Raw genomic sequence first — 27744 nt, 5'->3', positions numbered from 1 at the left:
CCATCCCTGTTGGCTGGTCTCTGTAGTCAATACAGAAAAAAACACCCAATCAATCACACGTGGGAAAGACTTAAGATGGGGAGGTAATACGCAAACAAAGAAATTACCTATATAGTTATGCCCCACACTGTAGAATCTAACGAAAACAGGACTCCTTCCAGTCCTCTCAGAATATATAAAAAAAATATAAGATCTACAGTAGGAAAGAGAAATCTCATAGTGTATTATCTAAAGTATTAATAAAAAGTGATTTTCAATGTCACACTCACTAAAATAAAATTGATTGAAGGCACATCAAAGAAATAAATAAATTCCCAATCTTCCATAAATATATGGTCGCCCATCTTCACTTCGTTATCAACAAGATCGATCTGATAATAGCTAGGGGTTACACATCCCTATTTATTGGTCCATAACGTGGAGAAGATCCTCTATCAACTTTATTTCTTTGATGTGCCTTCAATCAATTTTATTTTAGTGAGTGTGACATTGAAAATCACTTTTTATTAATACACTATGAGATTTCTCTCTTTCCTACTGTAGATCTTGTATTTTTTATATGGTCTCTGTCGTCCACTGAATTTTTTCCAGGGGAAATTCTCTGAATAGGAATTTCTTGTGTAGCCACCATATCAGGGACTGGTGAACCTGGGGAGGAATTTTGGTGGGTTGTAGCAGATGTCCTGATCTTAACTGGTGCAGGACATTGCCCTGGAATGTTTTCATTCTCCATTGTGCCCACCTTGTCAGACCTATAGTGGAGGACATGGAACCTAGTAGACTCATGTACCTTTCTGCCGATGTTACAATGGATGCCAACATTTCTCTGACTTTCTTTATAAGTTTTGTACCCATTTCTGGTGACAGTTAAACTGTGCCTTTGAAGGTGTTGAACATGGCTCCCAGGTACATCATGTTCTGAGATGGAGCTAGTTGACTTTGGCTCTGTTGATCTTCCATCCATGAAGTTGAAGGTACTGCATACAGATTTTACCATTAATCAGTAGGGTATCCTTGCTTTCTGCCCAAATTAAGATGTCTAAATAGTGGTAAATGGCAATGCCCCTTTTCTGAGTTCTGCGATAAGTACGACCAGAACTTTGGAGAATGTTTGTGGGGCCGTGCTAAAACCAAATGTAAGGGCACGGAATTGAAAGTGTCCATCTTCTACCACAAATCTGAGGTACTTTTTATGTTCTATGGCAATGGGGATGTGAAAATAGGCATCTGACAAGTCTATTGATATTAGCCACTGTTATGGGAACACAGCCTTTACGAGTGATTGTGTGGATTCCATCTTTAACCTGCGGATGTTCAGGAACTTTTTTAATCTGTGTAAGTCTAGTATCAGTCTCCATCCTCCTAAAGCTTTTTTTTGGTGAGAAATAAAATCCCTGAAACTGTTGACCCCAAGGGACTTGAGTGATAACACCTTCCTGGAAGTTTGTGAGGAATTTCTTTAAGGCCTTTCTTTTTACTCTCTCCTGGCCATCTTGTTTATTGAAAGGAGCGACTTGGAGGAGTTTGAGAATTTTACAAGATATTCTCTTCAAATAATTTTCAGTACCCATTCGTCTTGTCTGGATTGCCCTCATGCCTTGTGGGATAGCAATAATCATGCTCCTACTCCTTCCAACTGGTAGGGAAACCAGTCATAAAAGCTCTGGGATTCTTTTGGAATGAAGAGCCTCTAGATCAGGCTTCCCCAAACTCTGGACCTCTAGATGTTGCTGAACTACAACTCCCATGATTCTATGAATGAAATAGATGGGCTGAAAATCATGGGAGTTGTAGTTCAGCAACATCTGGAGGGCCGGAGTTTGGGGAAGCCTGCTCTAGATATTCCACTTATGACAAAAGACTGTCCTCTCCATGGCTGGGATATTCTCTACCTGGTCTGCATGATCTTGTGAAAAAAAAGCTCCCCCCACCGGCAAAAAAGCTGCATAACACCCCTAGACCACCAGGTAAAAAGACATGCCTTATATTTCTTTGTAGATTTCATCAATACCTAGAAATGGAGTAAAGTAGTAGAATGGGGAATAACACACACACACGCCAGATAGTAAAGAAATGGGATTGAATTTTGTCCATAAAGAAAGTTAATCTTGCCACCTCTTGGTCACTGCAAGTTTAACCCCTGGTCACTAAAGGGGATTTCTTTAGGCGACACCTTTGCACAGGGCCGTGTACTAAAGACTTCCCAAGGGAGAGAGGCTGAGCTCCCTTGTGGACAGAAGTTAAAGACCCTCAGATAAGAAAAACAGAAAAATATTTTTAGTCCTGAAATGACTAGTTGCCCTATAGGGATAGGACAGGAACAAAAAGACTGAGTGAGGAGGGAGTATATATACCCCTATTTAAATTAGTTAAATTAGTTCCTGACTAATTATGGAGGAGCTACCCATTGTTTTGCTGCCATGGATATGGCCAAAAAAAAAAAAAATACATATACATTAAAATGTTAAACAAAAATCTGCACACCAGTCAAGCCATAAGACTTTTTCCCACAGAAATCACAAATCTGCAATGATGTCAATACTGCAAATAATTATGGGTGGTCATAGCAAATTAGTTAAACTAAGAATCACATTTTTGCCTAATTCCATTTTAAACATGGATTCCTTTGAGTCTGTTTTTGCTGTATACAACAGCCTTGAAACGCAAAGTAGGAAAAGATGCAAAGCCAGTGAACCACTCGTGGACAGCTGTTTCATTGTTAATGCAAATCATAGTACAGCTAATCCAATCTATATATATATATATATATATTTTTTTTTTTAAATGTTTAAAATAGCCCTTTTGCCTAAATGACACAGACTATGATTTGAAAAGTTCAAATGACACTGAGTTTCTTGGACTGCACAATAACGGTCACCAACAACATTCTTCATTTGTCTGTATATAGAAAACCCACAGACAAACTTGTTTTCCTGGCACTATAGTATTAATAGGTCCCCCCCGCCCCCCCCGTGCTGAAGTGGGAGGAAGGGGTTAAACATTTACCTTTCTCCAGCGCCGGGCTCCCTCGGCGCTGGGGACTCTCCTCCTTCGGTAGTCATCGGCTGAATGCGCGGCAAGAGCCGTGTGCGCAGTCAGTCCATAGGAAAGCAGTCTCAATGCTTTCCTATGGACGCTGGCGTCTTCTCACTGTGAAAATCACGGTGAGAAGCGCGGAAGCGCCCGTCAATTAGACAGCCACTAGAGTCTGAATTAACCCCTATGTAAACATAGCAGTTTCCCCCCTTTCCCCCCCGAACCCTTCTTTAGTGGTTTTAAATGGAGGGGGAGAGAGGGTGGGAGATTACACTGTCTACCTACCTTTAAATAATTTGAAATAACTACCCCTAAATCCTTTTTCTCAGATGTTGAGGTTTAGACTCAATAAGATATTCTATACTCTGCCCTTGGGTTTTTACGTCCAAGATGCATTATCTTGCACTTATCCACATTAAATGTCAGTTGCCACAGCGCTGACCATTTTTCTAGTTTAATTAAAATCATTTGGCTTATCCATCATGTTAGAAAAGTTGAGGTTAATTCAATAAGAGGCATAGTCAAATTTAAATGCCACAAGTGAGGTACCCATCGCACACCCATATAGAAAAAGGTTTAGAATGATTATTTAGCTTGCCAATATTTATAGCATTTTAAAAGAACACCACAATTGATTATCCCCTCCTCCCCCTCCCATAATGCTGTAGATAAACCCTCAAATAAGACATGCATGCATTTGTGTCAGCATGTTTTAATACAGGGTATATTTAAATATAAAAAAATAAATAAAAAAAAATAAAATGCTTGCAAAATATGTACAGTAGCTGTCGGCAAACTTTGCAAACCTAACTGTAGGATCTGACTTTTGGCCACTAACAGCGATAAAGTGGGCCCTGTGATCTTACGTGCTGACATGTAGACTTTTAATTGAGGAGAAGGCACTTTCGTTAGCTCTGTGTCTGACGACCTGGGAGGCATTTCTGCAATTTGTCATAAAAGTGCCATTTTCAAATAGAAAGCTTTCATAGACTCTGGGGATGCAGGAGATGATCTTGATACATGAAGCAATCTGAAGTGTGTGTGTGTGTGTGTGGAGTGTCCATTAAAATGGGATGTCCAGGATATTATTCCACAGGAGAGGGGAAAGAAGCTACTTTGCACCAGTACTTTTCTAGGACCATAACTACTATAATCAGTAATTTTATGGCAACACTTTGTTATCTTTTAACACTTACGAATATCCAGAGTGAGAAGTAGAATAAGCATTTAGTAATGATGGAATATGGGGGAGAGAGGGGGACAAGGTTGCCAGATCTACAATTTTTTTATAGGCATAGCTATTTCATATGGCAGGGCTACCAGTATTCCAAATTTAGGGTCCTGTACAGACTGCTTCCTGGTGTTTGACTTTTGTGGACACCAGGGAACCATCTCAAAGGTGTAGTGCATGATTAGTCATGCTTGTGCTAATTCAGTGCACTAGGACCCTGCCAAGAGCACTGCATCGTCTGCCATTGGTGGGCTGGCTTGTGTTATTGACAGGCAGTTTGATGTGCCAATTCTTCAGCTGGGCCTGCCCTTTTTTAAAAGCTTCATTGAGGCAATTTGTAACACTGACCTACCCCTTTACTCTCCAAGACAGTGTCGCGGGTATGACGCTGCTCTATATTACAGTGAATTATATAAATATAAACATTTTTTTAATTGCCCTTTTGAAAACATGAATTCTGGTTGTGTATAAAAATGATGTGTAGCATAAGAAGATTATGCATTTGACAGTTATTTCTGAGTGAATTAGCATTTTAGGCCAAATTAGTTAAACTGAAAAAGGTTTCCATATCAATGATTTCACCAAGTTCACTTTGACATTTCACACTTTATACACCAACAATGGAAGAAAAACCATGCTTGTCCTGATATCCTAGCCTCATATTCCTAGGTCTAACTGGCTAATACAAAGATATTTACAAAGGATTTACTTTGAAATAATAATCTTCTCCCAATTGTATCATTATAGAGCGTTTTGGTATTTACCACCAGTAGGTCTCATCAGATATAAACTTGAGGAAGAAATCTTTGTAGCAAATACATCATGTGCAACAATATTGATGGACTATAGCATACCTTGGAATCTGGCAGTAATGGGATCCATAAACTTGCTTGAAGGTATCATTATCAGTGTTAAAAAGCCCTACTTGTCTAAGTCTGGGAGCTAAAATATATATCCAGCCTTTGCTAAAAACAGTTAAAATATATAAAAATAAATCTAAGAGGATCAAACCACACTTGTTTGCTTCTTTTGACAGTTGCTAAGTTATTACTACACCCAATCTAATTAAATGAAAGAAGGGAGGGGCAGGGTGTAAAGTAAGGATGAGCTGGGAAGGGGTGTAAATTGAGTTTTGATCCCTTAATTGAGGATCTAAATTATTTAATAGGGTTCAACTTTGGAACCATAGTTAATATATGCAATTAAAGAAACCCTACAGATCCCTAAAATATTGTATCTTACTGAAATGGTTTATGTATGAAAATGTGTCCTCTTTTTTTTTTTCTTATTTCATAAACAGGACAGATTTCAATAGAAAGTGGCACTTTAAAAAATTAACTTGGTGACACCCCCGATATTTCAAACAGACAACTGATCATGTTGTTTTCTGGTTGTTTTGCTTAGTAAAGCCAAACACAAGAGGCAGGCAATAGCCGAGAGCACCTGCCTTCCAAAGACTTCACATTGAGCTGCATTAGGAAGTCTGTAATTGGACAGACACAGAAAGTCTGGGTTGGGGAAAAAGAGCTGGACTTGCAATGGCTACATTCCTTTAATTAAATGCAAATACATGTTTCTGTTTGCTTTATTCTCCACAGTGAACTGTGTGATAATGGAACTATTGGTAAATTCTAAGCTAAAGAGATGAACAGAATAAAAACATGTTGATTGGAGAATTTTATTTTGGTAACATTTTGCAATTGATATTAGTTCACTTAACTTTTTTTAAAAAAAATGTGTTAAACTACAAATAAATGAATAACAAAATTTAGGCTAAAATAGTGAAGCTGACTTTAGATGACCATGAAATCTTTTCCAAGTTAAACATTTTGGTCTACATTTTGACATTCTATTACGAATTTGCTGCAATTTGGAATGTAGTGAATAACTTTCTTAATTCTGAAATGTAGAAAATGTATATATAAATAACAAGATTTACACATGCAAATCTGAATTCTCCAACTCAACCATAGTCACAGTTTGGCTATTTTAGTCTAAGTTGTACATTCTGAATTCAGTGCAAATAATTCATAGTTTATTGAATAGCCCTAAGTATATGCAAGGACATTCTATCTTCTCGCCATGGATACCACTAAATATCTAGCTATCCAGACTAATGTTATAATAATGTTATAATTATCTGATTTCCATTATCACTTTTCCAAACATTCTCTTCACAGCACCGGGTAATTTGTTAATTAGAAATCAATTAGTATATGCATACAATAGAAATAAATATTTTTATGTAGTTATTAGTATAAACACTATTTTGTATGAATCCCTCATTAAATATTATTAATAAAATTATCAAATAACATTATTAATACTAACACTTGGCAGATATTATCCGGGAAGACAACGTCTTGGCTAATAGTATATATTTTTTTAGTGACCACATTAATCCTTTTCTATTATGGAATTTATCAATGGCAAGAAAACCATCAGGGTTATTTACTAAAGTAAAAAGTGTCATGAATGCAACATGAATTTCAAATGTAAGGCCAAAATATTTGCATTGGAAAAATTCTCCAGGTCAGCTATTCTTCCAATTCAGTTATTCTGGCCCTGAATTTAAAATGGACTTTGAATTTGCTTTGAATACCTGACAATTCTCACTTTAGTCAGTAATCCTACATATCTCATATTTTTCTCTAGAGTGCACCAGAGCTGAATATATTAAGAATGCCACGTACTCCATCACTAAAAGAGCTTCTACTACAATGTGCCAGATTTCTGGAACTCTGAAGGATTAATTTTAATATAAACAAAAGAAGCCTTTGTATTGAGTGTAGTGATGCCAGATAACTGTGCATTCATGAACACATGTTGTTGGGTTGCACGTGGAAGTGCAGTCCTGCTTATGAATATTTCATATAATCCTTGACACCTAACATTTAAAGATAAAGTCCATTGGCAAAATAACAACAACAAAAAAGAAAAAGAAAAAATCACTACTCTAATCACTACTCTTTATTCCATCAAGTAAAAAAAGCAGATCAACGTTTCGGTCCGCTCAGGGAACTTCCTCAAGATCAAATGGATGCCATCTGATCTTGAGGAAGGTCCCTGAGCGGACCGAAACATTGATCTGTTTTTTTACTAAAGCTGACTTTAGATGACTTTAGATGACCATGAGACCATGCATTTTTTTTTTAATTTGGAGTACATCTAAAAACAACTTGCAAAAGCTGCAGATACCTTGTCTGCAACCTTTACAAGTATTCCATTGTTTCTCTAGCCCAGACTTTTAGTCGTTCTGGGGATTACAGCAATCAGAGGCTTCTCATTGAGAAGTTTCTGTCAGGGTACCTGAGGTCTCTACCTTTGAGAAGGGTAGAGACTTAGTTGTTTATCCGTCTAGACACGCCATATCTCCCGTTCCTCGCGGTCCATCCAGTCGTTCTAACGCTGGCCGCAAGGGATCCGCTTCCTTTTCTAACATGACGCTCGATACGTGACGTCTTGACGCTATCCCGAGCGACCTGCCACTCTATTGGCTTTATCCTATCAGCACTCAGCTGAGGCGTGTCTACTCTCCGGACTCAGGGTATTTAAGCTTGCTTCACTCGTCAGCTCATTGCCCTGTCGTGGTTCTAGCTTGTCTAGTCACTCAGTGCTCTTGTATTCTAGTATTCTCTTTGGTTTTGACCCGGCTTGTTGTACTATTCTGTTTATCTCTGTTATCCCTCTGACCCGGCTTGTCTCTCGCTTACCTGTCTTCTCGTTCCCTCGACCTCGGCTTGTCTTTGACCATTCTATACTGTACCTACTTACGTTAGTCCGGCCATTCTAAGGACCGGTATACGTATCTGGCTACTGTTTGTACTCTGCGTGTTGGATCCCTGTCCCGATCCTGACATTACGACAGGGCCAATGGATCCTGCAGGTACAAACAGTCAGCTTGGTTCTTCCGACCCCAGGTTTGACGCCATGGAACACAGGATGGATCAGATGGCCCTAGCACTACAGGCACTGTTGTCTCGTGCTAGTAACCCACCAGAGGAGACACGTACTCCTTCGATCTCTCCTGTAAGTTCAGGTCTAGAAGTAGCTACTGTTGGTGCTTCTTCTCGTATTACTCCACCAGTACGTTATGGCGGTTCTCCTGAGAAGTGTCGTGGCTTTTTGAACCAGATCAGCATCCATTTCGAATTACAACCCCGCTCCTATCCTACTGATAGAGCGAAGGTTGGATTTATTGTTACGTTACTCATTGAGAAGGCTCTACGATGGGCTAATCCTTTATGGGAGAATGATAACCCGTTAGTCTATAACTATAATGCCTTTGTAGCTGCTTTTAAAAGAACGTTTGACCCCCCTGGTAGGAAGGTCAATGCAGCTAGATTACTGTTGCGCCTTAGACAGGAAAATCGAACACTTGTGGATTATGCACTAGAGTTCAGATCCTTGGCGGCAGAGGTTAAGTGGAACGAACAGGCTTATATAGATGTATTTTTAAATGGGTTGTCAGATGTAATCCTTGACGAGGTTGCTACTAGAGAGCTCCCTGAGAATTTGGAGGATCTAATTTCTTTTATCTCTCGCATTGATGAACGCTTGAGAGAGAGGCAGAACACTCGAGATAGAACTCGTAGACCTCCCTTTAAACTAGCTCCTGCATTTCGAAATTCTGAGATCGAAACCTCACGTTTTCCTGAGCCTATGCAGATAGGTAATACTCACCTCACAGAGGAGGAGAGACAGCACAGGAGAAGGGAAGGTTTATGTATGTACTGTGGAGACAGAGGTCATCTACGCCTAAATTGTCCCAATCGTTCGGGAAACGCTCGCACCTAAGTTTCTCTAGAGGACAGGCCTTGGGTGTATCTATTTTGTCCTCTGTCCACAATTATAAAGATCACAGGCTTCTGCTACCCGTTTCTTTGACTTGGGAGAAGGGAGTAGTAAAAACCATGGCTTTGATTGATTCTGGAGCTGCTGAGAGCTTTAGCGATCAAGTTTTTGTTAACAAGCATACTATCCCATCCCAGTTAAGGGAGACACCTCTGGCCGTTGAGGCTATAGATGGTAGACCTTTACTTGAGCCTGTTATTTTCCGTGAGACCATACCTGTTAATTTAACTGTTGGTATCTTACATGAGGAAGACCTATCCCTGTTGATCATTTCCTCTCCATCTATTCCCATAGTCCTGGGGTACTCCTGGTTAAAGAGACACAACCCTATCATTAATTGGGAGTTAGGGGAGATAATTTCATGGGGTCAGAGTTGTCAAGAGAAATGTTTGCGGAGGGTCTCGCCTCTTTGTCTGGCGAACACGTCGGCTAACTCCTCTAATCCCACAGAGACTCAAATACCGCCTCAGTACCTGGATTTAAAGGCAGTATTTGATAAAAGGAGAGCCGATACCTTACCTCCACACAGATCCTTTGATTGCAAGATTAACCTACTCCCTGGTACCATGCCTCCCAGGGGACATGTATACCCGTTATCTACTAAAGAGAATTCAGTTCTAGAGGAGTATATTCACGAGAATTTAGACAAGGGATTCATTAGGAGATCCTCCTCCCCTGCCGGGGCTGGATTTTTTTTTGTTAAAAAGAAGGATGGTTCACTTAGGCCTTGTATTGATTATCGAGGTTTAAACAAGATAACCATTAGGAATGCTTATCCCATTCCTTTGATTACCGAACTCTTTGATCGTTTAAAGGGTTCTACCATTTTCACCAAGTTAGATCTCAGAGGGGCATATAACTTGGTGAGAGTCCAGCAGGGACACGAGTGGATGACGGCATTCAATACTCGCTACGGTCACTATGAATATACAGTTATGCCTTTTGGGTTATGTAATGCACCGGCTGTATTCCAGGATCTGATAAATGAGGTTCTTAGGGAATTTCAGCAGGAGTGTGTTATTGTATACCTGGACGATATACTCATACATTCTAGAGAGATTGAGACTCACCACGAACAGGTCAGAAGGGTTTTGCACAAACTTCTTCAACATGGTCTGTACTGCAAATTGGAGAAATGTAGTTTCGACCAATCCCAAGTAAATTTCCTCGGTTATGTGATCTCTGGGGAGGGATTTAAGATGGACCCGGATAAACTCCAGTCCATTCTGGATTGGCCTCTACCCAAGGGTCTCAAGGCCGTTCAGAGATTTATTGGGTTCTCCAATTACTATAGGCGCTTTATTAAAGGTTACTCTTCGATTATTGCGCCTATCACCAATATGACCAAACAGGGGGCTGATACTAAGAATTGGTCTACGGAAGCTCTCCTTGCTTTCAAAACTCTCAAGGAGCTTTTTGCTTCCGCCCCAATTTTGGTTCACCCTAATACCACTCTTCCTTTCCTACTTGAGGTAGACGCCTCGGAGACTGGCGTAGGTGCTATCCTATCCCAAAGGCTAGGTGTGGATAAACCATTACATCCATGTGGATTTTTCTCTAAAAAATTGTCTGGTGCGGAGAGCAGATATGACATTGGGGACAGAGAACTACTAGCTGTTATCAAAGCTTTAAAAGAATGGAGACATTTATTGGAAGGGACATTACATCCTGTTACTATTTTAACGGATCACAAAAACTTGTCCTATATTGGAGAGGCCAAGCGATTGTCTTCCAGGCAAGCTCGTTGGTCGTTATTCCTCACCCATTTCAACTACGTTCTTACTTATAGGCCTGGTTCAAAGAATTCTAAAGCCGATGCTCTATCTCGCCAATATGAACCTTTGGTCTCTTCTGAACCGGTTCTGTCCTCTATTGTACCCCAATGCAACATTATTGCTAACACAAGTCTCAAAATTCATTCTCCGCTGCTTGCCCAGATCTTGAACTTACAGAATCTGGCACCTGGACAGACTCCTGAGGGAAGAAAATTTGTTCCTCCTGAACTCCAACTGGAGCTCTTACAGTGTTTCCACGAAAGCAAGGTGGCTGGCCATCCTGGTATTCGCAAGACCTATTCCCTGATCTCCAAGGATTTCTGGTGGCCTTCCTTACGAAAAGATATTAAGGAGTTCGTCGGGGCTTGCGAGACTTGTACCAGGACTAAACAGCCTCACGCATCTCCCTGTGGTTTGTTGCTCCCCTTGGACATTCCTGAGAAACCATGGTCCTGTTTGGCCATGGACTTTATTGTGGATTTACCTGCCTCCAAGAGACAGACTGTTATTCTCACGGTGGTGGATAGGTTCACTAAGATGGCTCATTTTGTACCGTTGCCTAAACTTCCCTCGTCTCCTGAATTGGCGGAGATTTTTGCGAGAGAAGTTTTTCGCTTACATGGGATACCTTCTGAAATCGTTTCTGATAGAGGCTCTCAATTTGTCTCACGATTCTGGAGATCCTTCTGTTCTCAATTAGGCATCAAATTGAACTTTTCCTCTGCATATCACCCTCAGTCTAATGGAGCCGCTGAGCGTACTAATCAAAAGATTGAACAATATCTGCGCTGCTTTGTTTCCGAACACCAGGATGATTGGGTCGGTTTGATTCCTTGGGCAGAGTTCGCACACAATAATCTCGTTTGTGATTCTACTCGTTCCAGCCCCTTCTTCATGAACTATGGCTTTCATCCCTCCATTTTTCCTTCGGTCTCTTCTTCCCAAGGAGTACCGTCGGTTGATGATCATGTCGCCAATCTGAAGAAGTTGTGGGATCAGACTCGTCAGATTCTCCTGCATAATTCTATGTTGTTCAAAAAACACGCTGATAAACACAGAAGGGCGGCTCCAGTTTTCGTCCCTGGGGATAGAGTATGGCTGAGTACTAAGAACATTCGTTTAAAAGTTCCCTCTATGAAATTTGCGCCTCGGTACATAGGCCCTTACAGGGTTTTGTCTCGTATCAACCCGGTTGCGTATCGCCTAGCTCTGCCGTCGGCCTTACGCATTCCCAACTCCTTTCATGTGTCCTTGCTGAAACCACTGATTTGCAACAGATTCTCTTCTGCGGTTTCCTCACCTCGTTCTGTTCAGGTGGACGGTCAGGAGGAGTACGAGGTTAATTCCATTATCAATTCCCGATTGTCCCGGGGAGAATTACAGTATCTGGTCAACTGGAAGGGATATGGTCCTGAGGAGAGGAGTTGGGTACCTCAGGAGGACGTCCATGCTCCTCGTCTCCGCAGGGCGTTTCACTCCCGCTTCCCATCTCGTCCTGGTTCCTTCCGCCCGGTGGGCGTATCTGAGAGGGGGGGTACTGTCAGGGTACCTGAGGTCTCTACCTTTGAGAAGGGTAGAGACTTAGTTGTTTATCCGTCTAGACACGCCATATCTCCCGTTCCTCGCGGTCCATCCAGTCGTTCTAACGCTGGCCGCAAGGGATCCGCTTCCTTTTCTAACATGACGCTCGATACGTGACGTCTTGACGCTATCCCGAGCGACCTGCCACTCTATTGGCTTTATCCTATCAGCACTCAGCTGAGGCGTGTCTACTCTCCGGACTCAGGGTATTTAAGCTTGCTTCACTCGTCAGCTCATTGCCCTGTCGTGGTTCTAGCTTGTCTAGTCACTCAGTGCTCTTGTATTCTAGTATTCTCTTTGGTTTTGACCCGGCTTGTTGTACTATTCTGTTTATCTCTGTTATCCCTCTGACCCGGCTTGTCTCTCGCTTACCTGTCTTCTCGTTCCCTCGACCTCGGCTTGTCTTTGACCATTCTATACTGTACCTACTTACGTTAGTCCGGCCATTCTAAGGACCGGTATACGTATCTGGCTACTGTTTGTACTCTGCGTGTTGGATCCCTGTCCCGATCCTGACAGTTTCTGTGTTAGAGCTGTTAGTGCATGCATGCACACAATCATGGCTTTCCTAAGCATCTCAATAAGATGTAATATAGCCCATTGAAATGAGGGAAGGCATGCATGCGCTAGCCATGCTATTTCCTGTAGCTGATCCTCCACGGTTGTTTAGCATGCTTCTTCACTTAATTATGAAAGTGCAGATATTTTCTTAAACTTGCACTATTCTAAACTTTCAGAAATGTGACACACTCTACACAAGTAAAGCACTTTTTTTCTTTTCTTTTAGAGTAAAGCAGTATTTGTGGTCAGGGACAAAAGCCAAATAGATGAGTAAGTTGGTTGTGGTGTGCCGAAACTGAAGGGTGGTTAGGCCTGAAAATAAAGAGTGCCCACCGGGTAAATGATGTCATAAAGGGAGCAGAGGGTGGGCCAAGCAATCAAAGGTGGCCCAGGTAGGAGGGTTACCAGTCATATTATAGGCCAGGTAATCCCTCCCACAACTACTGGCCACAGTCTTACATTTGTGGTCAGGGACAAAAGCTGAATAGATATGTTAGCCGGTTTTGGTGTGCCGAAACTGATGGGCGGTTAGCCTGAAAATAAAGAGGCCAAAAAGTTAAATACGGAGAAAGGCTTTATTTATATATAAATAACAAACACATAACTTCATTGCCAAACTTTTGCATGCTTTACGTAATTCCTTCTCTGGTTGCAGAATATACTTATAATAAACAGATGATTTCCAGTGTCCTAATCTTTTAAATATGTGTACTAGTACTTCTCTGCTAGAGGCTGCTGTAGCTGCTCTTATTCTAAAAGAGTGACTGGAAAATGAATTTGGGTTTAGTCTGAGTTTCATGAAACGAATATGGATGTAGAACATAAATGTTGACGTAAGTGGTTTATCGTGTAAAGGTAGCAGAGGAGAGTAAACAAGTGCATTAGTTTTCGTACAAATACGATTTTGTCCGAAAATTCAGTTTTTTTCGTATGTTTACTTAAATGTAAATGACCCGCAGGTGGGAGCTATTAATATAAACGGGGAACCTTAAGCGGCGGGTGGGGACTGTAAATAAATAATGGGGGGACGTAATATTCCCCCCTGGTCCCCACCCATGAGTGGCGGGTGGGGACCCTAAATAAATAAATAATGGGGGGGCCTAAGGTTTTTTGCACATGCGCAGTGCTGTTTTTTAACAAATATCATTCGAAAATGAATGGTTTGAGAATGAAATTCAGGATTAATGAATTACATTTTTATTTAGTACAAAATCATTCTTATGAAACGAAAATTTCAATGTCTAGAGGAGAGCTACTAAGGCGTTGAGAAATTGTTTGGTGGTATATATCTAGGGTTTTGACTGGGCACCATTATCTGTAGGATAAAAGGGGATTTCGATTGGTGAACCCACTTGGTTAGTTTTGGATTGTCTGGGTATTAGAATGTAGTGGTCCTGGATTTTAATGAGATCACTTACTTTCGATGATTCTAAAGGGAACTCTCGGACATAGGAAGCCATAAAACGCTATGTAAAGAATGTATTTTATTCGTTTGTAGCTTGAAAGGTCATGAATCCAATAAGTCAGACAGTGCCTGGAATTTGGGTCCATCAATGGGTTCACGTTTGGCTGAGGTCAGTAGACCTAGTTGCTGTATACCTTTAAGAATATTTTTGATTGGGTATGTTGACATGAAAGGTTTATGGTCAGGTAAAGCCGTTAATAAATGGTGTTGGATGCCTGTCGAGTAAACTTTAATGATGTTATAGTTAAGTTTTACATTGAGGTGGCAAAAGCTTGTGAAAGCCACCATTGATTCTATGGAAAAAGGGTTCGACACGTGTAATTTTGCTCTGTTATATGTTTTTAGTGTGTTATCCGACAGAGCCGCTTGTGTTAATTTACTGCTCTGAATAAGAAGTAGATCTACTTGGCCGTACAGTGGTGTTTGTAGAAATCCTGAAAACGAGAATGGGAAAGGGCATTAGCTGCTGTATTATGGCATCCAGGAATATGTTCACAAACTATAAAGAAGTTATAGCTGCTAGCCAGGTCAGTTTCCTGACTAATTTCACTGTAGTGATTGAAGAGGGACGGCCTTTATTTATTATATTACATGCTGCTGTGTTTGAAATACTGTGCATTTCACTGCTTGACCTATCCATAAATGACCTCAATTGTGAGCTGCTGCCACTACGGGATATATTTCAAACAGTGCTGATGTTTTGTGAAAAGAGGGTGGATTAACTGTTTTGGGAGGCCAAGTGTCTCTAAGCCATGAATCTTTATATATAGCTGCATAATCTGTAAACGCTGCGGCATCTGTCCACATCACAGGGCAGTGGTTTGTTAAGGGAGGGCTAATCATTGATTTCCCGTTCCAGTTATTAATGAAGTTGTACCACGTTTTAAGGTTTGCTTTTGCTTGTGGGTCCAGGGTGACTATACTGTCGTCTTCACGGAGGTGAGGCAATAGGCACAATAGCCTCGAGATAAAACACCTCCGTTGAGGGATTATCCACATTGCAAAATTCAGTGAACCTAGGAGGGACCTAAGCTCTCTCCATGTACAGACATCTTGAGTTAATAAACCGCTTAGCGCCTCCCAAATTCTTTGAATTTTTGCAACTGGTAGACTGTACTGCATGTGTTTGGAATCTAGTTGAATTCCCAAAAAGATGTGGTTAGTTGTTGGACCTATGGTTTTTATCATCTGAAAGGGGTACCCCAAGTGTGGAAAAAAGTGCCTTGGTGCTGAGAATACTTTGAGGTGTAGAGTGACTTGGTTCTATTAATAAGAAGTCATCCAGCTAGTGCATTACTTTTGGGCATCTGGTTATATTCAGTAAGAGTCAACATAGCGTTTCGGCGAATATGCCTATTCCAATGGGGTTGGTATGCCAGGTTGCAAAAGGGGGATGACTGAAAGGACCCAGCATAAATCCTGCTTTAATTTCTTTAAAGATCAGCTTGTCTACAGTATGAGGATCAAGTAAGGCAGATTATAAATTTTTACATTCCAATGTACCAGAGGGGAGTGCAATTACACCCGTGTGGAACCCTTGTGAGAGCCCGGATATGAGAAATTATATCAAATGATTAGAAGGGTGAGTGGATAAATAGTATGCCAAAACATCAATGTTTATTTCGGTTAGTCATTTTTTGGGAACAACTGGTTGGAGCACATGGTCTTTGCATGCGCCCTGAAACATACAGAGTAAATATGAAGCAATCTACAAGCGCTAAAGCCACAGCTCCCGGCAATAAACTTATTACATATTTGGGCTTTTCCTAAAAACACTATAGGTCTACCTAGTTTGTCTTTTAGGCCTTTCTCTGGGCTGTGGGAGGGGGTAGCGGCCTGGCTGGTAGTAGGTAGTTTGGCTTTGTTGGGACATAAATTGGTGGTGTACAAAATGGATGTGCACAAGGCATAAGATGGAGGCTTCAAACATGCGAAGTGTTGGCAGAATAATTCTGTGTCGAGTTGGCCCCAGTCCGTGCATGTATTGAACTGGGCTAAGGCTGCCGCTGCTCTAGCCAAAAATTACTTATGGTAACTGTAAACCCATTAGGAGGGTAATGCGAGGCTCTACCTACTTTTTGGGCTGATGGGCTTAGTACCTCCCTGTTGAGGATGGGAGTTGGCCACGCGGGACCATTTACATTATTTACACTATGGACAGCTCCTATACCCTAGTACCAGTTCCACTGACACTATCTGTATGATCGAGCAGTACCTTGCAACATATGGTTAATCTCGGTCTTGCGTGCGTTATGTTCATTTCTATGTGGAGAAAGGCTGTAATGGAAAAATTACTTCTTAATGTGAAACTAAATAAAATGTCAAGAGGTTATGTAATGTAAGAAAAAAACATACCTTCTTATCCCAACACTGTATTCTAAATGCGGTAGGTAGAGACCAACCTAAGTAATGAAAAAGTAGCTGTGATAAATTGTGATGAAAGTTTTATATATATATATATATGTATATATATATATTGCGTGATAATATTGTCATATGTAATAGACAAGTTTGTTGAATAGCGAGAATTGTAAAGGTCGTATGATGCTGTGGTTACAATTGGTGATGCAGTTCATTAGCAGTTGTTGTAACACATGTAGAAAGTATTTATATGGTGGCCAAAAGCCAAAATTTGCTTACCTATAGAGAAACTGAGCATCTGGACAGGCAAGTATCGAATAGCTAGGGAACCGGCTTGGGTACAAGTGAAACCTTAAATACCGCGAACGCTGCCTGCTCAAAAGGCCATGAACGTTACCAGCCCCAGAGGCCTTGAATGCTGCCAGACCCAAAAGCCGTGAACACCGGTAACCCCGAAGCCACAAACACCTGTGACACCCAAGCCATAAAACACAAGTCATGGTCCCCCAAAAGTCTCGAAACGTACTCAAGCTAAAAGCCGCAAATGTTTGTGAAATGGCTGACATTAAAATTGGCCTGAAAGGCTGCAAAATGTGACATGTCATGAAGAAAGAAGTTTGGATGGCTGGCCACCCAGAACCGACCGTCGTTGTACTTATGGTGTCGTAGACAAGCAGAGCCTGCGACTCGGCTGGAGCCTGTGGAGTCAAGTGTGGCTCATTGCAACTGGACCGTAGGTGGCTTGGGTGTAACGGGAGAGAAACCAAGCGATCGTCGGCGGCCCAGGTAGAAGGGTTACCGGTCGTTTATAGGCTGGGTAACTCCTCCCACAACTACAGGCCACAGCCTTACATATGTAGAAAGAAGATGCTGTGTGAATGGTCAGGCTATTATAGTGGCATTTAAATGAATGTTGCTGATATGGTTGCCTTAGCAACCAACAAAGATTGTGGCTTTTTAAAAGTAAGAGTTTAGTAGGTACCAAGTATTTAAGGCTTTATACAGTGGTATTTAAACCAGATTGACAGTGGTTTATTAGGAAAAAATATTCACCTGTGTCTTCATAAAACTATTCTCTTTTTCATTGACTATTATTGAGGAGATAAGGAATTATGTTTAATGATTTATTAAGTGTAATGAAATGGTATTTTTTTAATGTATAATTTTTATTAAAAGTTATGGAAAAAGCTGGGTAAAGTACAAAATGCCATAATAATATGGTATCAATATTTATCAATATTTAACGATAAAGTAACAGTGTGCATAGTATCTGCATTTTATATATATATATATATATATATAAATGTTATTTTTATATAGTCATGTTATATCACTATGCTAGGGAAATGTGCCAATGGTATTATTGCTGGGTTATAGTAGCTAAACACAAAGAAATAAAAAAGAACCAGCTGAAATAAAAATGGGAAAAGAAGAGAGGAAGTTGGGAAGAGGTAGGGATTTGGGGTGCTCTCTGTTGAACATTAGCTACTCTTTTAAGGTGACATAGTGTTTATAACCAATGGGCCAGACTTTATTATAGTTTTGTAGAGTACCGTGATTTCTCTGTGACATCTTTTCATGAAACTTACATGATTGAAGCACTTGTAAAGCTAATGCTGTTAAGGATATTGTAGTAGATTTCCAATGATGTGTGATGATGTTTTTTTTTTTTTTATAAGATGTGTTGTGCAGCCGAGACTGAGTCTGGTAGCATGTAAAAAAGATTTAAGATTTCAGAGGGAGTGTTGTCTCTCACAGCTTCTGTAGGATATTTTTGACCAGTATGATAATAGTTTTGAGAAATTCCAGAATATGTGTAGCATTCAAGCCCCATTTGCAAGCACTTATCATGGAATGAAGGGTAAATGTGATTTAGTCAATTTGAGGTCAAACACCATCAAAACAAAAAATTTCTGCTAGTTTCCCAGTGACCTATACAATTGGACACCCTTTCATGGACACCCTTACTGAAAAGTATGTGAAGATTTCTCTGTTAGAGAGAGAATTGTGGTTTTAATTTAGAGAAAGATAATATATGACCCTTATTTAGTATGTTTTGTATGGAAAGAATGTTGGACAATTGACAGTCATAAATTGGAGTGGAGTAAAATATAAGAAGGAGCAAGGTTTAATGAAATTGAATATCCATATTTTCCAAAGGTGTAGTGTTAGTCGAGTGGTTTCCAACATGCAATCTAGCATTGGGCAGAAATGAGATGGCATCCACAGCAGCTGAGTATCAGTATATGGAATTATATATGCGGTTTCAAGCAGACACAATAATAGAATGGATGTCACATAATAGCATTTGTTGTCTGTCATCCCAAGTATATAAAGGGTCTTTAATGAAATATGTTTTTTCATGATGTGGGAGCTTAATGTACGTTGGAAGCATTTTAAAGAGAATTAGAGAGTTGGAGTTCAAAACAAGTATAAAATTAGTGGAAATATGCTCATCTTGATGGAGTGAATGTGACCAACCCAAGAAATGTCATGTAACAACCAACTATTAAGTTGATTCTGAAGTTTACTTAATAGACTTTGATTTTTCCTGAATGAGGGAGTGAGGATGTAGTGTTACTTTAACTAAATATTTTATATATTTGGTGCACCAATCAAAAGGATACAGAGTATGAAGTGTAGTTAGCACATTATGTTGTATATTAAATGGGAGCACTGCATTGTTTTTATGGTATGCTATTTTTCCAGATTGATTCATGAGAGAAAGAACTTTTAAGAGAGACAGTTGGATATGTTAGTGTTATCAAAATGTGATCTTCAAAAAGGGAAAGTAGTTGTTTACCAATTTGGGAAGGGATTCCTCTGATTTTTTTTTTTTTTTTAAATATAGGTTCTAAAGCCATAATAAAATGAATGGTGAATTTGGGCAACCCTACCTAGTGCCATTTGTAATATTAAAAAGGTTCAGATAGAAGCATTTAGTTAAACACTTGCACCGATGGATTATAATGCACATATTGCTTTTAAAAAAGATGTTGGTAAACCATACTTAACTAGGACAACCTCAATATATTTGCAATTCATTTTACCAATGCCTTCTTGCTACACAGCACCCCCACTCCCCCCCCCACACACACACACACACCCTATCCCACACACAGCTACATTGCACCCCTCAATGCAGTGTGAGTTTGTGTGTATGTATTCAGCAGTCTGTATGTATATTCAGCACCTAACACACACAAACAGCACCCCCACCCTCCACACAGGGCACCCCTCTCACACACACCCCCCCCCCATACATCTACACCCCTCACTGCAGTGTATGTACACAGCAGACTGTACGTATTCACAGACTGTGTATGTTTGTGTGTGCATGTTTTTAGCGGACTGTGTATGTATTCAGCAGTCTGTTTGTGTGTATTTAGCTGTGTCTGTTCAGCAGTCAGTGTGTATGTATTGCATTTGTTGGAGCTACGAATACATATAAGCTTGTTATGATACAGTTTAAAATTTGTATAATTGAACGGTGTTCTTTCAAAACAAAAAGATGGTAATTAGTTCGGACAACTGTACGAGTAGTTTTTTTCTAAACTTAAACCTCAGTATTCATGTTTAATTGCCATGTTGGCACTTTGAGGAAAAACAAACATTGACATGTATTGCAGTTTGGGCACTCGGGCTCAAAAAGATACATTCTTCTGCTTGGGTAGATTATTGGCTTAAATTAGAGACAGTTGTCAAGAATAATAAATGTTAAAGCTAAACAAAGTTAGTAATTGGTGTCCCCCAGGGTTCAGTTACCACTTCTTTAAAATGTATTAATACAAGTGATCTTAAAACAGGCATTTCTATTACCTCACCTAGTTTTGTGGCATGTGCATATTACTTCATTGCAATAGGAGTTAAAGAGATTAGGGGACTGGACACTTAAAGGCAGAGGAAGTGGAATGCAAAGTTATGCACAAGCAACATATGCCCTAAACAGTAGTGAGTTATGAGAAGAAAAACAAATAAAAAATAAAAAATAAACCACAGTTGGGGAATAGTTTTACAGATTGTCAATTTCCAGAGTCAGTCAGCAGTCGCTAGGCCCAATAAGATATCGTTGTGCATACAAAGGGGCATTAATTGCCAGAATATAGACATCTACACACATATGTATCAAAAGGATACAACTTTACCTTTAAATATGCTGTGCAATTTTGGGCACCTGTTCTAAAGAGATATTCTGGCACTAGCAAAGTGTAGAGGTGAACGTCAAATTAAGTGTATGGAAGATTTTAATTATAAAAATAAATTGTTAGCCTTTTTATTTAATCTGTTTAGTTTAGAAACTCTGCACTTTGATAGGTTATATAAACACAACTAGGCCTGGCCAATGCAAGCCATTATCTGAAAATCTATTCAGATATAGGACACAAGGTCATGCATTTAGACAGAAATTAGATTTAGTCTAAAAGCATGTTATTTGCTTTTATAACCAAGATGTTATTTGGTCCAATAAAAAACACCTCTTCATGCAGAGCATTACCATTTTTAGAGATTACCTGGGTGAATTCTTGCAAAGACAATATTCAGGGGTATAGCATTTAATATGTGGGGTAACAGCTTATTGAGCTCAGCCAGCCAAGTGTACAATTGAAGGGTTATAAAAAGCTATTTAAATTACATGAGAATTTTCTAGTCTTCCGCTGGTCATTGCAAAATCAGGTTAAGAAAAAAAAAAAAAAAAAATTTTTTAAAACAAGCCACAAAAAGTTATTGAAAGGGTAGAATTCGTTTTTTTTTATTATTTTAAGGTGAAGGAATCTTAAAGCTACAGGAATGAGAATTGTTACTGAATGACAATAGAATATACCGGGTAATCTATGCAGTTGACCAGCAAGATTTTTTTTTTTTTTAAACTTTAAAAACAAAGTGGAAGAATTTAACTTGCATCTATATCATCCCTTATGTAGGAGTCTAGCTTCTAAGACATTATGCTTTCAGCTTAAGAAGCTAGCCATTCTAAAATAATAATAAGCAACTAATATTATTTGAGGAGTGTTAGGGGGGGGCAGGTGTACAGCTGGAAAGTAAGAGACTAGCCATAAGATCAATCATAACGGGTTGAAAAAGCAGATTGATTCACTCAACGGAACCATATTTACTTTCCATGCTGTAGTCACCAAATAAGTAGGCAAGGCAGACAATCATTTCCTTGAGGACCATATTTATTATACAGAAAACAAACCAAATTGCGGATTGAAGCTCCAGAGAAAGACTGTTTAAAGTAGGTCTGTATAAAGCAGATTAGACAAGCCATAGAAACTCTTGACTTACAAAGAATGCAGCATATAAAAATGGTACCAGGCATGTCAGAGGTAGTTGACAAGAGATGTTACTATGAATAGATGCTATGCATAAATCAACCAAGGATGTGAATTAAAAACACACATTACCTCCTCTCCCCCATAGAACAACCCTGATTTTTTTTTTTTTGCCTTTTCAGAATGGTTACAGGAGGTGGAGATGTATAACCATTCAATTATGGCTCTTTTTGATCAAGGTCAATGAAGGCCGCCTCCATTTTGGATTTTTCAGCTTCCATTTCTTCTTTACGTTGTGAGGCAACATCAGCCAGGAGCTGCAGTAGACTCAGATCCTCCGCTAGATGTACGAGTGTCACACATGGCCGAGTCACATCACCACTTTTAGAGATACATTCTTTAGTCATAACTTTATCTAACAAATTAAGAGGTGGGCATTCATAAGAGGTCTGATGTCCTAGAGCAACAGTAGACTTTCTTTTTGGAAAGGTTTGAAACTTTTGCTTTTTTGGAAGTTTTAGAAAATTTGGCTTTTTGAGATTTTTAAATCTTAGCTTCATCTTTTTTCCACTTTGATTAAAACCAAGCTGGACGGGATCTATTTCTTTCATCATTATCTTTTCACGTAAAATACGTCGGCGGGCATATTTTAACCAGTTTGAGATCTGTAAGCAGAGAGGATAGAAGGCAGTTATATAGTGTTAAAACTATGACACGAGTTCTATTTATATACGTTAACCCAATGTTCATATGAGCCGTCTTAAAAAAATAAAAAAAATTAAAAAAAATCCCACAGGACTTCAAATACCCTACTCTAAAATGATTGATAGCAAAGGTATATTAGAATCATCCTTTCATGCAATGGTGGATCTTTAAAAGTTTTCTGTAAAGTAGTGGTTAAATTCAGTATTTCATTTGATTATATTTATTAAAGTGATCTAAACCGTGACAGCTTTCTTCATAGTAATAGTGAATTTTCAAAGAAGCTTCCATGTATAGTGGCAGTCTTTGAATGAGCGGCAGAAATACTCAAATCAGTTGCATTTGTGTGTATGGGAAAAGATTGCACCTGAACACACTAACATTTAGAGGGAATGTAGTCTGAAAACAGGGTTTAATATTAGGGACACAGTGGGGCTATTTATCAACTTAATGTTGTAAAATGATATTGACTATAAAGTTAGTGCATCCATTTTTTTGGGACATAGCAATTATAAGACTTCAGAGTAGTCCAATCCATATGCATGCTAGGCAGAGTAGTGATCTCAGCTAGTGGGCATATTCTCCAACTTAGTGAGCTCCCCATTCACAACATGCTAAGTTATAAAAACAGTAAACACAATACAGGTGGGAAAGTGCTGAATTTAAAATGGCAAGGCAGCAATACCCAACAAGGGATCCCTCTAAAACCGAGAAAAAAAAAAATATAGGGTATCTCCAGATTTATAATAAAAAAATAAATAAAATAAAAAAGGGGATACCAAGTAGCAACATACAGTTTGAAGTACAGTACAATATGTGGTAGTCATTTTGGTAACTGGTTCCTTCACCACAGTAGTACTCCATGTAAGCACGTACAAATAAGTGAACACAATATTATTAACACAATAAAACAGAGCATACACCACTCTTTGATCAAGGTGTAAGTGGTATAACCGCCACCTAGGATTCTTTGGAAATTAGTCAGCAGGTGTCACAGGTCCATAATACAGGAATATCTGAAATGAAAATGCTCAAAATATGTGGCAAAACAGTGAAAATCCAATGCATTTCACCCTACAGGTACTTTGTTCCACTTGAAATGGCCCTTAATAGGGTTAAACGCATTGTTGATTTTAATTTAAGAAAATTATTAACACATTTTGGCCACCTTTCAAGCTGGTTTTGTTATATACTTGAGCATTTTAATTTCAGATATTCCTAGATTATGGACCCGTAACACCTGCTTTACTGTTTAAGGTAAGTACATTTTCACTTGTTTGTGCATACTTCAATGGAAAGCACTATTGTTTCTTTTATTTCAAATGGTTCTCACTATTACCTTGTGTAATGTTGATAAAGGGATATCCTACAAGTGGGGATTAAAACCACATTGAATGCAGTTTTGCCTAGAGCAGTTCTAGCTCCACTGAATAAGAATTTAAAATTTGGACTTCTGTGCGGTTTGTGACATATTTCACTATGTTACCAGAAAGGACCACAAGCTCTTGTAATGCACTTTGAACGGTATCTCACTCCTTGGTATCCCATCACATTATATTGTAGTTTTACAATCTGGAGATACCCTTAGTTGGCACACCCTACATTTTTGCTCTGTTTTATCCATTTACTTTTTGCACTGCAGATGTGTATTACATGAACAGTAAGACGTTAGCTTATTAACAAACTACCATATTTTTCCATGTATTAGACTTTTTTCCTAAATTTCTTTAGTCTAAAATTGGGGCTTGTCTTATACATGGAATGTCACTGCAGGGGTTAACTGTGCCCAAGATGGCACCTGATGCATTTCAGTGTGCCACAGCCCACACATACCAGAACTCACTCCCGCTGATCCACTTCTGAATGCTGTGGCAAGGAGGAAGGTCCCTATATGTGTGGGAGCTGCAGCAGATTGCAGCACTTTCCCACAGAGCTCCAGAGACATACCACACCATACAAAGGAGCAGGTTAAGGTTTTGCTCCTTTCTGATTTATATTTATGGGGGGTGGGGGGAATACTACTGTGATGTCCCAGCATGCCCTCACACCACCTGCTGTATTGTGGGAGCTGTAGTCTCCCAGCATGCACTATGGAGCCATTAACTTCAGAATACCATAGCACAGGGAAGGCATGATAATCAGAAGGGTGTTCTTCTCAGAAGTCACCTCTAAAATATAAAAATTATATTTGACGTTTAAAATATTAATTTCTTCAATATTTAAAAAAAGTGTCGTCTTATACACAGTAGTTTAAAATCTTTATAGAACACATGCTATAATTTTATAGAGTGAAAATCCATTGGGCAAACTGCTTGAGGTCAGAAACAAGAGTTGTATGACAGTTTACAATCTAGATGAAAATGTAGGATATGTATACAGTGTAACAGACATTGAAATCCAAATTACTTGAAATTTGCTATATTTATAAGAGGTGAGATAACGTAGACTTTGAAATATACTAGATGGCAAAGAGCATATTTCAAGAATGGATCGATGGGATAATCCTGCCAACAGTTCATGGTTGACTATATTGGAAAGCGATCAGTTTGAGAAACAATTTACTCTTTAGCAAGAGTGTTTAAAAACTCAAGATTACAATAATCATCATCATCATCATCATCTAGTACATCATTCACAAAGAAGAAAGATACAGAGACAAATTAGTGTCATCCTCTATAGGTGGAGCTAGAAAGCAAGAGTAGAGGCAGAACTTGGAACTGAACAAGGGTGCACCGCTTGAAACTGATAAGTAGGTGAAGGCAGAAGATAAGTTAGGGCATAGGAATGAAAGTAAAGCGGGCAATACATGCATTTTGGAGAAGAATGAATACATGCATCTTAATTGAACAATCCTTTCATTAAATGTAGCTAGCAAACTACATCATGATATATGATCAACCACTGTTCAGATATAGCAATATTATGCATACACCCACTATATCTCAACTCCCTCCACCCTCAAATACCCCTTCAGTTAGGGGTACTCCTCAATTCAGGGAATCTCACCACAAGCTCAATTAGCCACGTTACTGGATGGTTATAACGACCTGGTTTATTTTCAACCAGCCCTTACACCCATAAGGTCATTATAACTCATATGCAGGCACCGTTTCTCATGTTTTTTCACCCCTTTACTATATTCATGCTGAACAATGCACAAAAACCAAAAACAAACAAAAAAATCCACTAGCAAACTTGCTAGTTATGAAGTTAGTAGAGAAGGGAGTAACCATTGAAAGTCATGAGGAATCAGAATTTGAAGAGTCCAGCATATTGGTCACCATCATATGCCATAAAGAGGAATAAAAATAAAGTTACATAATGGTCTTTGTCTCCAAGGTCTTCTCAGGTACAGAGACTAGTTAGCACACTCACTTGTCTTTCAGTTAATGAAGTCATCGCAGCCAGTTGTTTCTTCTCCACTTCATCTGGCTTAACATATAAACATTTAGACAGCCAGTGGTGCAAAAGCATATGGGTTTCAAATGGCAGAGACTTCTTTTTCAGTATAGCCTTATATTCTGCAAAGTATTAATAAATGTTTTGTTAGACTTCACATGTACACAGAAATAAACAGAATATCTCTCAGCTGGTCCCGAGATCTACAGACACCAGTTAGTTATTTAGACCTGGGGTAAGCAACCTTTGGCACTGCAGATGGTGTGGACTACATTTCCGATGCTGGCAAAGCATCAGAGGAGATGTAGTCCACCCAGAAGGTTACCTCTTTCTACGCTAGACATGCATGAAATAAAAAATAAATAAAATGGCAGCACTTGATTACCCTTTAACACCTTTGTGTAAAAATATCCAGAGTTAAAGTAGAAACATTTAGTAATGATGGAATGCAGGGAGGAGGAACTAGGTTGCCAGATTTAAAATTCTCATGACAGCCATTTTATATGGCAGGGCTACCAGTATTCCACATTTTAGGGTCCTGTACTGAGACTGCTTCTGTGGACACCAGGGAACTCTCAAAGTTGTTGGATGATTAGCTATACTTGTGCTAACTCAGGGCACTAGGACCCTGTCAAGAGCACTGCACAGTCTGGCTTCTTATTGTCAGGCTGCCTGATGCATCACTAGCTCACTTTTTTTTTTTTTTAATATGGAAAAAGTGATGGAACCAAGTAGCAAGATACAGTTTGAAGTACAGTACACGAGATGGTGTTTCTTCTGGTAACTGGTTCCTTTACAATTCTTGTGAGAGATATATGCACACGTTTTAAAAAAAAAAAACACACAAAAAAAAAAAACCACACAAAACATACACACACACACACCCACGCATTAGGGTTTTGCTGAAAAAGTTATTTCCAGCACAAGGAAATCATGCATTTAACAGTGATTTAAGGAATTTACAAGAATTCTTACCATTTTGGGCAAAATTAGTCAAACAGAAAAGTTTTCCATATCAACTATTTCACCAAGTTCACTTTCACACTTTAGGGACAAGCCCTGTAAGAAAGCATGTTTGACATGAGATCTTATTCATAGGTCTAACTGGCTAATACAAAAGACATTTAACTTTGAAAGAATAATCTTCTCCCAATTTCACCTTTATGGAGCATTTGGGAATTTACCACTGGAATGCCTTATCCGATATATACTTGACAACCTAGAATGATTTTTTTTTAGAAAATGCATCACACTTGTCATAATTATGTACTGTAGCATACCTTTCAATCTAGCAGCAACTGGATCGACAAACTTGCTTAAAATTATCATTATTAAAAATCCCTTCTTGTGTAAGCCTTTGTTAAAAACAGCTAAAATATTTAGAACAAAATCAAAGAGAATGAACAAACCATCATGTGGTTCTTTTAACTGCTGCCAAATTATAACTAAACCCAATCAAATTAAAGAAGGGAGTAGCAGGGTGTAAAGTTAGCTGGGAGTAATCTA

The 27744-nt window shown here is 39.2% G+C and overlaps 2 protein-coding genes across 4 annotated transcripts in view; one reads left to right on the top strand and one right to left on the bottom strand.

Annotated features, from left to right (window-relative positions):
• NKAIN2 (sodium/potassium transporting ATPase interacting 2) overlaps positions 1 to 27744 on the top strand; it is a 1209657-nt gene that overhangs the window by 686156 nt on the left and 495757 nt on the right. The gene's annotated exons all lie outside the window — the stretch shown is intronic.
• On the bottom strand, positions 21884 to 27658 carry LOC134585789 (homeobox protein TGIF2LX-like). The gene is made up of 3 exons (XM_063441258.1): positions 27519 to 27658; positions 26215 to 26360; positions 21884 to 22802 (listed from the first exon to the last, which is right to left on the bottom strand). Exons 1-3 carry the CDS (start codon positions 27565 to 27567, stop codon positions 22356 to 22358), a joined length of 642 nt encoding a protein of 213 aa, XP_063297328.1. The 5' UTR covers positions 27568 to 27658; the 3' UTR covers positions 21884 to 22355.

Source organism: Pelobates fuscus, chromosome 2 (genome assembly GCF_036172605.1).
Source record: "Pelobates fuscus isolate aPelFus1 chromosome 2, aPelFus1.pri, whole genome shotgun sequence".
Classification (NCBI taxonomy): domain Eukaryota; kingdom Metazoa; phylum Chordata; class Amphibia; order Anura; family Pelobatidae; genus Pelobates; species Pelobates fuscus.
This window is presented reverse-complemented; position numbering and strand designations above follow the sequence as displayed.